This window comes from Vulpes lagopus, chromosome 3, assembly GCF_018345385.1.
Source record: "Vulpes lagopus strain Blue_001 chromosome 3, ASM1834538v1, whole genome shotgun sequence".
Lineage (NCBI taxonomy): Eukaryota > Metazoa > Chordata > Mammalia > Carnivora > Canidae > Vulpes > Vulpes lagopus.
In genome coordinates this window covers 67,486,254-67,501,628 of record NC_054826.1, presented here as the reverse complement: position 1 = coordinate 67,501,628, position 15,375 = coordinate 67,486,254, and the positions used below count along the sequence as shown (strand labels likewise).

The 15,375-nt window shown below is 56.5% G+C and overlaps 1 protein-coding gene across 21 annotated transcripts in view; it reads left to right on the top strand.

The window, feature by feature from the left end:
* COL13A1 (collagen type XIII alpha 1 chain) overlaps positions 1 to 15,375 on the top strand; it is a 149,077-nt gene that overhangs the window by 78,056 nt on the left and 55,646 nt on the right. For 16 of the 21 annotated variants that reach the window (XM_041749345.1, XM_041749342.1, XM_041749339.1 and 13 more), the window contains 6 exons: positions 4,978 to 5,013; positions 5,838 to 5,864; positions 6,914 to 6,940; positions 11,444 to 11,470; positions 11,565 to 11,591; positions 12,439 to 12,465. In XM_041749345.1, coding sequence (XP_041605279.1) covers positions 4,978 to 5,013; positions 5,838 to 5,864; positions 6,914 to 6,940; positions 11,444 to 11,470; positions 11,565 to 11,591; positions 12,439 to 12,465 — 171 coding nt within the window. Of the gene's footprint in view, positions 1 to 4,977; positions 5,014 to 5,837; positions 5,865 to 6,913; positions 6,941 to 11,443; positions 11,471 to 11,564; positions 11,592 to 12,438; positions 12,466 to 14,357; positions 14,415 to 15,375 lie in introns of all 21 variants that reach the window. The other 5 variants (XM_041749350.1, XM_041749349.1, XM_041749347.1 and 2 more) reach the window with 1 other exon arrangement.

Here is a 15,375-nt window from a genome sequence, read left to right as displayed (position 1 = left end):
TGACCCCAGATTCCATTGTGTGGCTCACGCTGGTCCTCCAACACCCTCTCAGTGGTATGATACCAATGAGCTACCTAAGAGTTGTTGGAAAGGCCCCCTGTGGAGGGGGCAGCGGTCTGCTTCAGTGCCCTTGGCTCCAGCCCAGTGTGCCCAATCAGGAATCATAGCCCCTCCACTGGGTTTGACTCCAGTGGTGAAAAGTACCTTTGTTTAGATACTGGTGATAAATTCCATCCCCTGGGCACCCGTCCTGCACTGAGAGCCCACCTGTGCCCGGGCCTCCATCAGCCCTCCCAACAAAGCTGTGGGGCAGGCCCGCCAACCCATCTCCCAGAGAAGGAGACAAGAGTTTCATAACTCACCTGAGGTCACTCAGCTAGCCAATGCTGGAGCTGGGGTTGGGCCAGGTCCGTCTCATTCTAAAGCCAGCATTCTTGCTGCAACCCTTCCTTCCAGGTTTCAAGCTCTACTGTTTAAAAGAGATATTTACCTTCAGGAGAAGAAACAGTTCTCCATGTGGGTACAGACTTGGTGGTAGGAGAAGTGTATAGGACTGGGTTAAGCCCAGCCTGCTTCTACTTTGGCCTTTGTGGGTGACCATCACCCAGGTGACTGGGGCGTCCCTGCTGAGTCCTCACGAAAGACCAGGGAGACCACCTCAACTCCTCCCGGGAAGCCACCCAGAGCTGGTGAGAACAGAGGGTGAGGGGAAGACAAAGGGGACATCTGTCACTAAGGGGGAGAGGTCAAGTAGGCAAGCCCTCTGTGGCCAAGGATTATAGGGAATATGTGGCTTTCCTTTCAGCCAGAAGGGGCTCAGAATAAATGCAATGAGTGTTATTTGCAACTAATGAATTATTGAAAACTACATCTGAAATTAATGATGTACTATATGTTGGCCAATTGAATTTAAATTTTAAAAAATCAAAATTAAAAAAAAAAAGAAATGCTCCTAATAAGAACCAGCCTTGCCACTCTCAGGGGCCACCTGCCTCCTCTCTTGGAGCTTCTTCCGAAATAGTCTGAGCCAAGGGGGAACCAGCCAGGAACTTTGGAAAAGGATAGTTCACATTCCAATGAGGCAAGATGCTAGAGTGGTGTGCCCCATTAAAGCAAGGGGAGGCCGGGACACTGGCTGGCCCAGCAGACACTGGGCAGGTCATCTTCCAAGCTAGGAAACACCGCCCCCCCCCCATCTCAAGGGGAGCTCACTCCCTCCCTGAGCCCCCCAGCTTGTCCTCAGGGTCTGGGAGGAGCCATCTGAACTTCCAGCCCTCATTCACAAGGAGGTGCTCCATCCTGGGTTGATATATCTGTTGAATGTTTCTTCATTTTTTCATCCCATTAATATTTTTTAGGCACCAACTGGAGGCTAGGTGCTGAGTAGACAATGAAAATCGGACCACAGCCTGCTTGTCCCTGTGCAGAGAGACGAGCAATCCCATAGTGATTATAATATAGACCATGCTCAGCTGTGATGGTTAGGGATCTGGGCAGACAGGGAAGAGGCACCCAAGTTGGAGTGGATGTGACAGAGAAGGCTTCCAGGAAGGTGGGATAACTAAACTGTGATCAAGAATGAGTAGAAGTGCCCAGTTAGTAAGGTGAGGGAGGAGACCCTGAGGTAAGAGAGTTCCTTATAAGTTACCAGGTGAGGCCAACAAGGTGAGCAAGAACCCAGTTGGGAAGTACTTGGACAGGGTCTTCAGGAGTCGGGACTTTATCCTGAGGGCAGGGGAGAACACTTGGCTTGTGTTCAGCTGAGGATGGACATGATCAGATTTGTAGTTTATTTATTTTTTTAAGATTTTATTTATTTATTCATGAGAGACACACAGGGAGAGATAGAGACATAGGCAGAGGGAGAAGCAGGCTCCAGGCAGGGAGCCCAGTGCAGGACTCAATCCCAGGACCCCGGGATCATGACCTGAGCCAAAGGCAGATGTTCAACCACTGAGCCACTCAGGCATCCCGCAGATTTGCAGTTTAAAAAGATCTCCTGCCCCTCCCTGCTTGGGCCTGAAGCATGTTTAGAAGTGGCTGCAGGTCAGGGACTGGCTGGTAGGCACATGCATTTAGCAAGGGCTGGGCTGGTAGGACCTCTCATAGGTGGAATTGGCCAATTAACTGCCCTTCTCCAGAGAGGGGAGCAGATTTTGCTGGGGAACATGAGTCTAGCTGGAACATGATGAATTGGATGTCCTTGTAATATCCAAAGGGACATCCCATTTGCTGCTGGAGGTCAGAGCTGGAGCTGGCTCACTCAGCTCACAAGAACACCCCCTACCAACTCTGCGTTCGGTGGCATCATGTTGGTAGCTTAAAATCAGCCAGGGTGGGAGGTATATTTACACCCCAGAGACTGGCAAATGCTGTACAAATCAAAACTCTTCTCTCCCTCTCGCTGTCACCTCAGCTGGCGATATTAAACACTGACCGGCACGGGGTCTTGTTTGAAAGATAGTCAGCATTGACTTGGAATGGGAGGCCGGTTCTGGGCAGATGGGAAGTCCAACTGAATAATATTCATTTCATTTGGGAAAAAAGTAAGCTTTCATAAGGATGTCAGGAAAATTCTGAAAAATAGAGCGAGGGGAATAGAGGAGGACAGGACCAATGTTCTACTAGATATCAAATGTATTATAAAAACAGAGCAGTTCTATGGAACAGAACGAGGAGGCCAGATATAAAACCAAACTCATCTGGGAAGTTAGTCCATGGCAAAATGTTGTTTCACAGGAAGAAGACAAAAATAGATTGTTTAGGAGATGATGCTGGGATAGGGGACAAGCCATTCACCAAAAGGTAAAGCCAAAAAAAAAAAAAAAAAAAAAAAAAGCTGCATCTGTGCCTCACTTGTTATATCAGAATAAATATCAAATGGATGTAAAACATGAAACCATAAAATATGAGGACAAAGCGTGAGCAAACATTTATGAAGTTCGCACCAGGGAAGGCCCTCGGAAACATGGCATAAGACCCAGGAGCCTTAGGAAAAGATCGATAAGTCTGTCGACATAAACGTAAAACTTCCATCAGGCAGGAAATACAGCATGAAAAAGACAAATGCCAAAGTGGAAGGAATATTGGCGACACACGCGACTCTCAAAGAGTTACCATCCTGGACAAAGAGCTCTGTCCTCAGGTTAGTGGGAGACAAACAAGCGAGGGCAGATTGTTGGTAAGGAACACAAACAGGCGGTTCGCAAGTAAATGACCGGCCCATAAACACTGGCAGAGATGTCCAGCTTCAGCGTGTGATTGAAGAGATGTAAATTAAAATCCAGTTCCAGGCCTCCGAGAGTGCCTTCCGCAGCCCAGCATCTCCAGGAAGCAGAGTCCCAGTTTCCACTTGGTCAATGACAACATTTTTCCCAAGATCCCAAAAAAGCCCTGGTTGGCTCTGGATTTGGCTCTGAGCCGGGGAGATGCATTCTGCTCCCGGGCAGGCTCTGTAATTAGTAAACCATGTGATTATCCCTACTGTGTAAACATTATCCAGAGTGGGACTTGAAGATGTTTCTTGGAATCCTCTCCTGCTGACCTTTTTCTCAGGCCTCTCGGCAGAGTAGTTGGAAGTTTACACTGCGAGGTTCCAGAGGCCACATCGTACAGTTTCAGGGTTTTCTCCTTAGTGCTATTCTTAGCATCACTTACCTTTGAGAGGAGCAAAGCCCGGGGCCCTCTGACATGTGAGTGGCATCTCCTCCCTCCCCCCGCTGGGCTGCTGCCACAAGCCCATCCCGACCCTGTGAGCCACCACAGCTCGCTCCCCACTTCGATACCCCCACCCAGACGGCAGAGTCCCCGGCCCACTCAACCATGTCCCCTGAGTAGAGACTTTGGGACACTGCCTGCTTGGGCCTCAAGGAAGACCCCTCCGGATGGGCAAGGACAATCATCCATAGGTTCAATGGTGACAGCTGCCACTGAGGGAACCTTTACAAGTACAATCGGATGCAATGGAATGACCCTGTGCGGGTACGCTGTTGTCCCCATCCCGTCGGGATCAGTAGAGGGAAGCCTAAGGACTTAGCCCCCAGCCACGGCTGCAGGAGGTGGGACTGCAGCTCCGCCTGCCAGACTCGGAGGCCCAAGCTTGGGAGGACGTTGTGACCGTCTCCATCAAAGCCAGACTCCAAGCTGAGGGCTGACCATGGGGAAGATGGGGTGTGTGTGCAGGGAAAGCAGGGGAGCCATGTGCATGAGCAAGGCATGGGGGAGATGCGGTGGGATCAGGGCTTACACGGTGAATGACCCAGGAGGCGAGGGGACCACCAGCCTGACCTCCTGCTCAGCCCTGCCAGCCCTGGGTCCCCACGGTCCCACCCTTCTTCTGACGTCTCAGCACATCTCTGTTGTCCCGAGGCTGGAGCAGAGGCCACCGGGCTGTGACTAGCGGCGTCTAGCCTTCAGCCTAAACTCCTACCTGCGTGGCACTCCGCACCTGCAGGAGAACGGGTGTGAGTGGGCACAGAGATTGTCCAACCCAAGGGGCCCGCTGGCCAGGGTGAGAAAAAAACAAGCCATCTGACCCGTGTGGCCTGCGAACGCACACTGTGCAGGTCGGCTTCTGCGTCAATATAAAGGACTCCGGAGATCGCAGCCCAGGAGCTCAGGGTGCAGCAGGCCAGTCCCCGCTGTCCTGCTGTCCAGCCACCTGTTCACACGTGGGGTTCAGGGCAGGGAGGCAGGCAGGAGCTCTTGGGGCTACTTCCCAGGAAGACCTGAAGGATGCTGGGCCCCTCTTCCCTTTCTCCCCCCCACCCCCCAGCCCCTGGAGGACGTTTCCCTGGTGTTCGTGTCCATCCTTCTCCATCCTCCCTGCTAGCCAGCTCGCCGTGTGAAGTATCTCCCATGGAGGACCCCAGGAGAGGGGGACGGAAACCACCTGCCCGCTGGGGGCAGAGGCGAACCTGGGGACTCAGATTCGCTTCCCCTCTTCACCCATCCTCACTCTTCTCCCGCTCTTTCCAGGGTCAGCCGGGCACGCGAGGTTTTCCTGGATTTCCGGTAAGTCAGGAGGGCTGAGGTTAACTGTGTCCCCGGTGACCCCTGGGCCTGACTGGGTTAAACTTCATGTGGGGCCAGCCTTCGAACTGCTCTTGACCTTCCAAACTCGGGTCAGTAAGGACTCTTTCCTGCAGCCTCTCACAGAGAGCAACTGAGAGTAGCTGGCACTTGGCCCAGAGTGCAAGAGAGGACAGGGAAACCCTTAGGGAAATGAAGAGACAGTAGGACGGGGACAAGTGAGCGAAGTCACAGGCTAGGTAAATCCAGCAGGACACTGGAACGTGAAAGAGATGATGCACCTCCAGGAAGCAACCCCCAAGCTGGTCTGGAGAGATCCACCTGCAGGAGGCAGTGAGGCGGCCACCTGGATGTCTGTGACCCCTGCCCCAGGGATCTAAGACCGGCTCTGAGAGGGAAGGCAGGGGAGCGGCTAGCTCTCCTTTTCTGCAGGCCCTGGTGCTGGCCAGCCCCAGGCTTTCTAGAAACATCCAGCTCACTTGCCACTTGGAATGAGGAGGAGGTCTGTGATTGCCACAGTGACTCTCATCCATCAGCTTGTCCCTCGTGCCAGGCACTGGACAGGTGGCATTTCGTTCACTCCTCACAAAGACACTCCCCTTTCATGGAAGACTCTATTTTCCCCATTTTAGGATAAGAAATTGAGGCCTAAGTTTACCCATGGTCACATAACCAGTAAGTGGTCAAGCAGACACTTGAACTCTTACTTGGGATTCCAGAGCCTGTGTCCTTGACCACTGCCCAGGCTGCCTCTTCAGCAGGACACCTGTGATGCTGTCTTTAATGTGGCTTCTTTCCTCTTTCAGGGTCCCATTGGGCTAGACGGCAAACCGGTGAGTGGACCTCTGGGGCTGTAAGCTCTTCTCCCTGACTTAACCCAGGTCACTAACCCTGGGTCCTTAGCCCTCTGCAAGACCCTAACTCCATGAGAGAAGCTCCAGACGGAATGAGAAGTTCCTGGGGTGGGATATTGTCACTAGTGGGAGGCGGGAAGGGCCCCCCGACCCCAGTGGGCCTCCCCTGGGCACAAGTCCATGACCGTCAAGCTGGGCTCTCAACATCCTGGGCAAGAGCCACCCCTAGAAGCTGGTGTTTCTGAGGTGCCCTTGGAAGGGGCTATGCTAGGGAGTGAGGCAAGGATGCAGCCTGGAGGGAAGAGGGGTGGAGGGCTCAGGCTGCTGGCTCTAACTGGAGCCTGGGCACCCGCTCACACCTGCCCCCTAGCACCACCGGGCGTCGCCTGCCCCTCCCTGTCTCCTCGGGTCTCCCATCCCTGTTGGGACCCATGTACACCCAAGTCCACATGGAGTCTGGGTCCCCATCCACAGCTCCTGTCTCTGTCCATTTTAATCCTTTGGACTTGGACCCTAGACCCCAATGTTCATGGGGGAAAGGAGACCCCTGCCCACTCCTAGGAAAGAGTGAGCTGGGGAGAGCTCAACCCCTCTGATGCCCTCAGAGATTACAAGGGAAGGCAGGGGGTGCCAAGCCCAGCTCTATGCACTCACTTCTCCCCCCGAGCAGCTGGCATCCTCCAGATGAGGGCCTGGTCACCCATCTGGCCCGTCCCCCACTGCAGACCAGAGCTAAGCACCACGAGGGGTCTGGAGGCCATTTGCACTCAGCTCCCAGGCCCCAGCATCCCTCCACCTCCCCCAGGTGTGTGCCTGGGGCAGGGGCTCTGCAGGGGCTGGCAGCTGCTAGTAAGACCCAGCGAAGGGCAACAAGCAGATGCCCCACCTGAGCCAGCGGGCCCAGGACTGAGAGCCAGAGAACTGGGGAGGAGGAAAGATGTGTGCACAATGAGCGGTGGGTGAGGGAGGGGGCAGGCAGGGGCTTCTGGGCTGCAGCCTACCTGGCTCTCACGCTCTTCTCCTTCCAGGGCCACCCCGGACCCAAAGGGGAGATGGTAAGACCCCAGCTTTCCTGCCTTCCCTTGAGGGGTGGAGAGGTCGGCCTAGCTCTCGTGGGCCACGGCCAAGCGCCACCTGACACAGGGGACCCACAGGGACAGTCCTTTGGCTGCCCCCATGGTCACTCCCTAGCGTCCTCACATCAACACAGGGAGGAGAGGTGGGCAGGGGGCTTTTCCACCTGAAAAATGAGGAAAAGGAGGTCCAGGGATAGATCAGTACCACCAGTGCCCCACAGAGGAAGAGGCTGGTGCTCCCAAACTGCCACAGGTCTCTGCCTCTGCCTCGGGGCTGAGTTTACATTCGGTCCCCCGTCCTCGCACTGGGGGTGTGAGGAGCCCATTGAGCACTTTCTCTACACCCGCACTCCGCTCTGGGTGGCCCCAGGGCTCCAGGCACTCCTGTCCCAGCTGGGCATCAAGCAGACTTGGAGAAGGGGACGGTTGCCCCCACCTTCCCCCTAACCCCTTCCACCTCTGCAAAGCCTTTTAAAGGAATTTCCTGTCCCTACAACTCCTCCAGGCCACTCCTTCCAGAAGGGAAAGCCTCCCCTTGTCAGGGGCCACCCACTCCAGGGGAGGGGGCCAGTTGTCCAGGGACGAGGACAGATGGGCCATTAAGAGTAGATGGGCCAGCTCCCCGGGCTGCCTTCCAGGGTGGTCACCTCTACAGTGTGAGGACCCACCACCTGCAGAAGGGTCTGGAATGTGCAGGGTGGTGAGACTGGCACGGCAGGCTCCCCGGCTCCCCATCCAGCCCGGCTCAGTGCCTGTCCCGCTCTAAGGGCAGGCATGAGGACACTCTCCACTCACAAGTGGGGCACAGCCACAGCACAGGAGGCCAGAACCCTGCCTGCCGAAAGAGGTGGCCAACTTCGTGGATGGGAAGGGAGCCCCAGCCTTCACCCTAGCTCCCCCTAAATTGTGTGGGACCCTTGGCAGCTCAGCTCCCTCTGGGCTTCCGCCTGTCCCATCGACTCAGGCCCAGCTAACATAATTGAGGGTTTTCTATGTGGTGGGCACGGGGCTGGGCACTATGCATGTCTAACCTCCTCTATGCTCAGCCTAAGCCTGGGCCCCAGGTCCTAGTAGTAGCCCCTTGACAGCTGCAGAAACGAAAGTTCAGAGAGTCTAAGTAACTTGCCTGAAGTCACACAGCTAGAGAGCATCAGAATCCGAACCCAATTCTCTAGGTCCTTCCCTCCACATTTCATTGCCTTTCTCCCTCCTTCCTTCCCCTGTCTCCTGTCCTATCTCCCTGCCTCCTGCCTTCCCCTTAACACATTCTTAGGGAGTATCTGCGCTATGCTGGGCACTGAGCCAGGTGCCAGGGGTAGAGACAGGAGTCAGAAAGACACTGTCCTTGCCGTCCTGTAGCTCACCGTCTACTGGGGGAGCAGGTATTTAAATAACCACTCACATAATTAACAAACCGCCTTGGCAATCAGTGCTGTGCCGGTTAGCCTGAGAAACCTCCGTGTAACAGCGCCTCACCCAGGCTGAGGGTCAGAGAGGCTTTCTGACAAAGGCTTCAGCTGGGGCCCAGGGGATGAGGGTTTCACAAAGAGAAAAAGGAATGGGAAGGAGCATTCTGGACATGGGAGAGCAGCATGTGCAAAGGCCCTGGGGCAGGCAAGTGCTGAAAACATCCACAGAACTGGGAAAAGGGTAGTGTGGTTCTGGAGGCCGTGGGCAGAAGAACTGGCTTTGGAATCCAGGTGCCCAGCCAGCTTTCCTGCCCGTCACAGCCGCCCCCACTGCAGGTGCATGTCCTGCTGCCCTTCCCCTGTTCCCAGCATGGTTGTGCACATGCACAAAGCGGTGGAGACTAAGACAGGAACACTTCCATGCTGCCATTGTTCTAGAGGCACAGGGGTTTAGATGCCAGGAGTTTGGGGCCCTTGTTCCCTCAACCCCTCCCTGCCACCTTCTTCCCCTTCCTAGTGGCCTGACCCTGCCATAACACAGTCCGTGGCAACCCAGAAGTAATAGTAATGGTCAACTAGGCACTGTTGTGTAATCCTCACAGCAGCTTATTATCCCCACTCGACGAAAGGGGAGATGGAGGCACAGAGTGGTTGATATGTTGCCCAAGGCTACCCAGCTTCTAAATGACGGAGCTGGGATTGAGCCCCATGTGGTGGGATCGCACCACACCTCCTTTCTGCTGCAGAGCCCTTTGTCCTGAAGGAGAGGAACGCTTCTACGGGGCTCCTCCTCTGCCATCTGTCTGTCCCACCCCACTGAATGACCCATGTGTCCCCCTGTCCGGAGCTAACCCAGGGGGGAAAGGGAGAGGCCATCCCTTGTCCCGTGAGCCCGCATCAGTGTGATAGATCCTCTGTCTGCCTCTCAGTCATCCGTCAAAATCTGACAGGCCACAGAACCATTAGGCTTCTGTTTGGCTTGGCACAGGGACCCCGCGCTATTAATTCAACACACAGTCTAGTGTAATTATCCTGGCCTGCTTATCATCTGTCTTTCTCCCACTCACCTCCATCCCCAGATGGCTCCCCCTCTGCTAGGCATCCAACATGGGGGGCTGGGGCTCACTCTCACATGCTTACCCTCTGTCCTCACTTCTAAAGGGGATCACCCCCGGCCCACCCACCCCATAGGAGCCCCCAGAACCTAAGGAAAGGTGTGGACAGGATTGGGGATCCCACAAGTGCCATCAAGGAGAGCCGGGACCCTGAATGCACATCTTCTCCCACTGCTGAGGGCTGCCCTAAGGGTGGGAGCCCTTAGCAACCAAGTGCTCACAACAGTGCCCAGCAGACGGCAGGCAGGACAAGCGCCCTAGCGCATCACCCATGCCCTATCTTAAAGGGGCAGCCACTATTCAGCAAGAGCTAATTGGTGCCATGTGTGGTTGGACCTTGAAATATTTAAGAGAAACTTGAAATCCAGACTCGTGTCATACTCTCCTTGCTCTTAAATGTTGGCAATTCATTGAAATAAAATTGTGTGGCAGCAACACAATAATACCTCTGGGGACCACTGTTGTGACACGGGCCACCATCTGGGACATCTGGATTGCATCCTGCAAGTCCCTGCAGCCCCAAACCTTTGTATGGCTTTCTTCAGCCGCGGGCCCTCCCCTCCTCATCATATGCCTCTGTTCATCATGAGAGGGGGTGGCCGGTCACCTGCAGGCTGCTTCCCTGCCATGCATCACACTCCGCTGGCCTTACGCTGAACACATGGTCAGCCACATGGGCTGTGATGCCCCATGGATTGTCCCAAAGGCCACTTGTCCCCTCCCACCGTGAGAATTTCCCAGGTTGTTGGTTGGTCCCATTGACAAGTCAGGGACAAGAGAGGCTCTTCTCCCACCCACATGGGCCCTTCCCAGAAGATCCTGAGTTCTTTCAACCCCAAAGAGGCTGGTGCAGCAGATGGATCCTCACAGGAGCCCAGGATGGTGGCTGGAAGGGACCTCAGGGCCCCAGGGGCAGAGCACTGCCCGTGGCTCCAGCCAAGTCTAGAAGCCCTGCCTTCAGGGGCCCAGTTCAGAGAGTGTGGCTGAGAGGAAACAGCTGGGCCTTTGCAGTCAGCAAACCTGGGCTCTCGTGCCAGCGCCACCGCTCACTGGGCTGCAGGGCCCTGTCTCCATCACCTCGTCTGGGAAGCGGAACTGACGCGAGCGTCTTCTCCATGGGCCAGTGCGGGTGTGGGTTCGGCTCATACTGAAAGCCTGCCTCGGAGCGCGTCCTCAAAGTATCCCCTCTTCCTCCACACCAGCCTCGGGTCAGCTCCTGAGACAGCCAGCTGAACCCTGTGTCCTCCTCAAAGGACTCGGGTCTACCCTGACCCCAGGCTTCTTTCTCAGCCCTACAAACTTGACAAGACACCCCAGAGGGCGCCCCAAGGCCCCTTGTGTTCCTCTCAGGGGCCCAGAACATGGCTTAGGTCACCAGCTCCCTGCTCCCTCTCTTCACCAAAGGTTTCTCCAAAGGCCCCATGTGTCAGCAGCATCGCCCCCAGCACCCCCCTCCACTGCACATACCCCAAAGCCCTTCTGGCTCGGTGGGTTTCCTGCTGAGGCAGTGCTGGGCAGAAGATAGAATGGGCCAGGGTCTCTGAGAAGCTTTTGACCTCTACTTCTTGGTCCCATGAGGGGAGGAGATGGGCATGCGTGAGGCAGGGCAGCCCACAGCAGCAGAGCACCACTTGATGTGTACATGCAGCCCCCTTCACAGCCAGCCCATGAGAGGGTGATGGAGAGGAGGAGGAGGAGGGAAGGCCCCTGGGCTTCCCCACTGGGGCCCAGGGCACCCTGAGTCACACCCATTGACGGAGGAAGAAGCTGAGACTTGGTGTACAGGCCACATCACCTAGAACATGCTGGGCTCAGGAGCACAGGCCATGGGTGGTGGAGCCCAGCCTTCAGGACTCCGTGCATTCCCTACAAGCCCTGGCCCCCAGCATGCCCCGCGCATCTCTGATCCTGCCCGCCCTCTGCGCACCCACTGACCTCTGTGTGTTTCCTCCCTGCAGGGCCTGACGGGTCCCCGAGGACAGCCGGTTGGTACCTCGCCCTAATGTTCCTCAGCAGGGAGGTTTCGGGCCCCTGTGGCCTTCGCTTCACTTTCTAACTGCCATTTCTGTCTCTTCATAGGGACCTCCAGGACAAAAAGGAGAAAAGGTAAGCCTGATGGAGGTTTTCTAGAATTTTCATCATAGGAAACAGCCTCCCTAAATATAGAAAGCAGTCCAAAGCGATGGTTTTCAGATGTTAGTATTCATCAACAGGACGAGGGCATCCCTGGTGATGCTGCAGTGGATGAGAGACAAGAGGGAGGGTGTTCTGGGTGATGTTCTCTCCTCGGGAGGAGGGGAGGCTAGGAGCCTGGCCCCTCAGACTCCTTCTCTGCCCCTCCTGCACGTACACCCAGGGTGCTCCCTGATGCATCCCCACGGGCCTCTAGGATTTTGAGGTGCCCATTTGTAAACCACTCACCTGGTTCCCTTCTTGGCCTCATACATTTGCCATCTCCTTAAATTTCTCATGGACATCCTGCTGGGCTCACCCTGCACACTCTGCTGGGTGCACCTGGCACCCCCAACCTCAGAGAAGGCATCTCCGAGGGGTCCATGCCCACAGCCCCCCTCCGTGTCTGCACTTCCCATCCAGAGGCTCCTGCTTGGGGCAGTGCGATGGACCCACCCAGAGGGTTGACCTTCTCTGGAAGATACCTCCAGCCAGGCATGGAACATAACTCCTGAATGCGGTCATGGCAAGTGGGATATGGCAGGAGAATCCTGCCCTGTGTCCCACGGGACCATGTCCAGGCAGGCCTCAGGGGTCTTCCCCGCTGCCAGCCAGCGGGAGGGAGGGAGTTTGATCTCCTGCCTCAGAGAGTTTAGTCCAGGACCAGAGCAGGGCTGGTGGGGGATGAGTACGTGTGGTATGTCCCCAGGTCCTGAGGATGCCTCTGAGGCACAATTTCCCCAGTGCCTAACACAGTCTTCTGCTTCCCTCCCTTCCCCAGGGGCAGTGTGGAGAGTATCCACATCGGGTAAGTGAACCCCTGACACTGATCCATCCCCTGGGCACAGCCCCCAGCTCAGCCTCATCTCCCTGGGGCCCCCAGCACCCACAGAGGTTGGCCAGAGCAGTGGCCGTGGGGGTGGCCGTCCCCCAGCCCTGGAGTGTGCCTGGTGGTCAGCAGCGCGCTTGTGCAGGGCTGGTCTCCAGGGCTCATGTCCACCCGCCCCTGCACGTCTCTGTGCATGTGCCCCTGTGCTGGCTGGCCCGCAAGCCTCCCAGCGTGTGCGTACTGGAACTCGGGTATCTGGTCCTGCGACTCCTCTGCACACCGCGCCCTCTGTAGGGCTGTGCAGCTTGTGGGAGTCTGTGATTCTGACTCCCTGCCCTACGTGTGTGTGTGTGTGTGTGTGTGTGTGTGTGTGTGTGTGTGTGAGAGAGAGAGAGAGAGACCGGGTGTGCATGCCTGGCTTCCTGCCCCGGCTGAATCAGAGGGACTTTCAGCTTAGTCATTGTTGCAGATGACCCAGACCTCAATGGTGGGAGATAACTGGGGGCTGGCTCTATCAGTTCAAGGATAAAATCTCTGCTTTGCCTCCTTAGGAATAGAGGAGGCCTTCTCCAAGCAGAGTGGGGACTCTCTGGGCTGGGATGGCCTCCCAGTCACCCCCATGCCCTAGCTCCTTCCTTTTCCTTGCTTTGCCCCAGGATATAGGGCCCAAAGCCTGCTGTAGTCCTATTAGGAAGCTACAAACATATGCAATAGCAGGAGGGCATTCTTGGGACACAGAGGGCAAAGATGTGGGCCTTCCAGTAAGACCTGGGACCAGAAAAATATTGCTCTCAGACCCTAGGATCTTTGGGTGCCCAGCCCTACACCATGGGCCTCATTGTGCCCAGAAACACACGCACAGTGTGGCTTCCCTGGCTGCCACCCCCATCAGGCAAGGGGACTAGAGTCAGGCTTAGAGTCGACCTGGCTATAGAGGGCCACTGGGAGGGCCTTGCCAGCAGCATCCAGCCACTTGGACTCTGACCCCGGAGTTCCTGGGCTCCTGGGGAGAGACTGCAGGTGGTCTTCAACATAAGCAGTGGGGTTTGGGGGTTGAGGCCAAAGCTGGGTTGGGCTCTGGGCAGGGGGCGCAGGCCGGTGGCCACGCAGACAAAGCTAGCCTGTCAGCGACACGTGCTCCAGGAACGCAGGGGCGCTGGTGTTCCGGCCAGCCTGATCCTGATACAATAATAGAAGGTCAGCTGTGTTTATTTGAAACGATGGACTCACAGGATTGTTATGTTACCCGAAAGAAAGACAGCATCCCCCAGCACAAAAGACAACACGACAGCAGACATGTTGGCGGTGTGTCATCCGTCTTTAGTGAGTGCGGGGGAGGAGGAGTGGAGGTGGGGAGGCTCTCTGCCCCTCGATTCAACAAGAGACAGAGAGAGAGAGAGAGAGAGAGAGAGAGAGAGAGAGAGAGAGAGAGCAGTGATGGAAGCCTCCAGAAGCATCTTGGCCACAGAGTGCAGCAAAGCTATGACTGTGGCAGAGTTAGAGACCAAGTCAGGCAGGGGTGAGAGCCGATTTGGACAGGGCAAGGCACCTGGATCAACAAGGCACCCCCTGTTGATCTGGAAGTGGGTAGGAAAGCAGGGAGCATCTAGGGAGAATGGTCTGTTGGTGTTCTGAGGGGTCTGCAGGCATGACGGGGGTGGCAGGCCTCCAGGATCCTGCCTCTGCTCCAAGAGCTAACCAGAGATCCTGCCTCTGCTCCAGCCTGTAGCATCCCAGGGAGGGGGGGAGGGAAGGGGGGAGTGGGGCGTGGAGTACCCCAGGACAGGGAACAAGGCAGCTGGTGTCTGTGGGCTCCGGCACTCACGCCCGGGTCGCCCTGTCTCTGCCACCTCGGTCCCCTCCCACGCCAGGAGCACCTGAGCAGCAACCTTTCGGCTCTGCGCTCCAACCAGATCATTACCCTGAAGGTTTGTGGCTTCTGGAAGGTCTGCGGGCTCCTCTCTGCTGAGAGGCTCCCTGGACGCAGAACCCAACATTGCACGTCCCCAGGCCCCACAGCGGGAGGCAGTGGGGCTCTCGGGGCAGCCGCTGCCCCTCAAGGCAGCAGGACCCGGAAAGGCCACAGCAGGCTCCCAGGTCTCAGTCCAGGTGGGCCCCCGGGTCCTAACACTCATCCCAGGGGCCTCGTGTGAGGTAAAATGCTTTCAAAAACAAGGGGTCAGTGATATGCCACCCTTGTCACATGGCCTCCAACTGCTTCCTGAAGCCTTGGGGTGCTCAGAGAGGCTGGAAGCAACGAGAATGTCCAGAAATGAAGATCATAGTAGCTAATGTGATTGAAAGTTGTCTGCCCCAAAAAAGTGGTTGAACATGCTGGAGACATCTTTGCCCAGCCTTTATTTTCCAAACCCACCAGCCCCGGGGGGGTGGCGGGGGGGGGCATGGAGAGACCTCAGAAGCACTTAGCTCGTGCCCACACTGGCCACACCCTCAGCCGGCTCAGCCCCCGGGAGCCCGACTTGGCACTGCCCGTGACCATCCTCCCCAGATTCGCTGACGCTAGCCTTTCTCGTTCAACCAAAAAAAGAGCCCAGAGGTTGCCACACACCAGCCTGGCCTCAAGTCCCAATTTAGCTGGTCCTGTGGGTCCCTCCCGAGCCTCTGCCTCTGCTGCCCACGTCCACCGCCAGGGACAGACAAGGGGCCGATAGCGCAATGGTGGGCTGTGCGTCCAGGGGCCTCTGCGGCCCAACTGAGGAAGGCCACTCTCCCAGTCGGGGGTGCTGCTGGCCAACACCCCAGGGGACCGTGTGCCGTCCAAGGGCAGGCTCGGCGCTGCACCCCTCGAACGGCGAGAGGGCCCACCCACACCTTCCCTCCCTGTGCCTCATGCTCGCTAATCACTCTTTTCTCTTCCTCTCCTCCCCT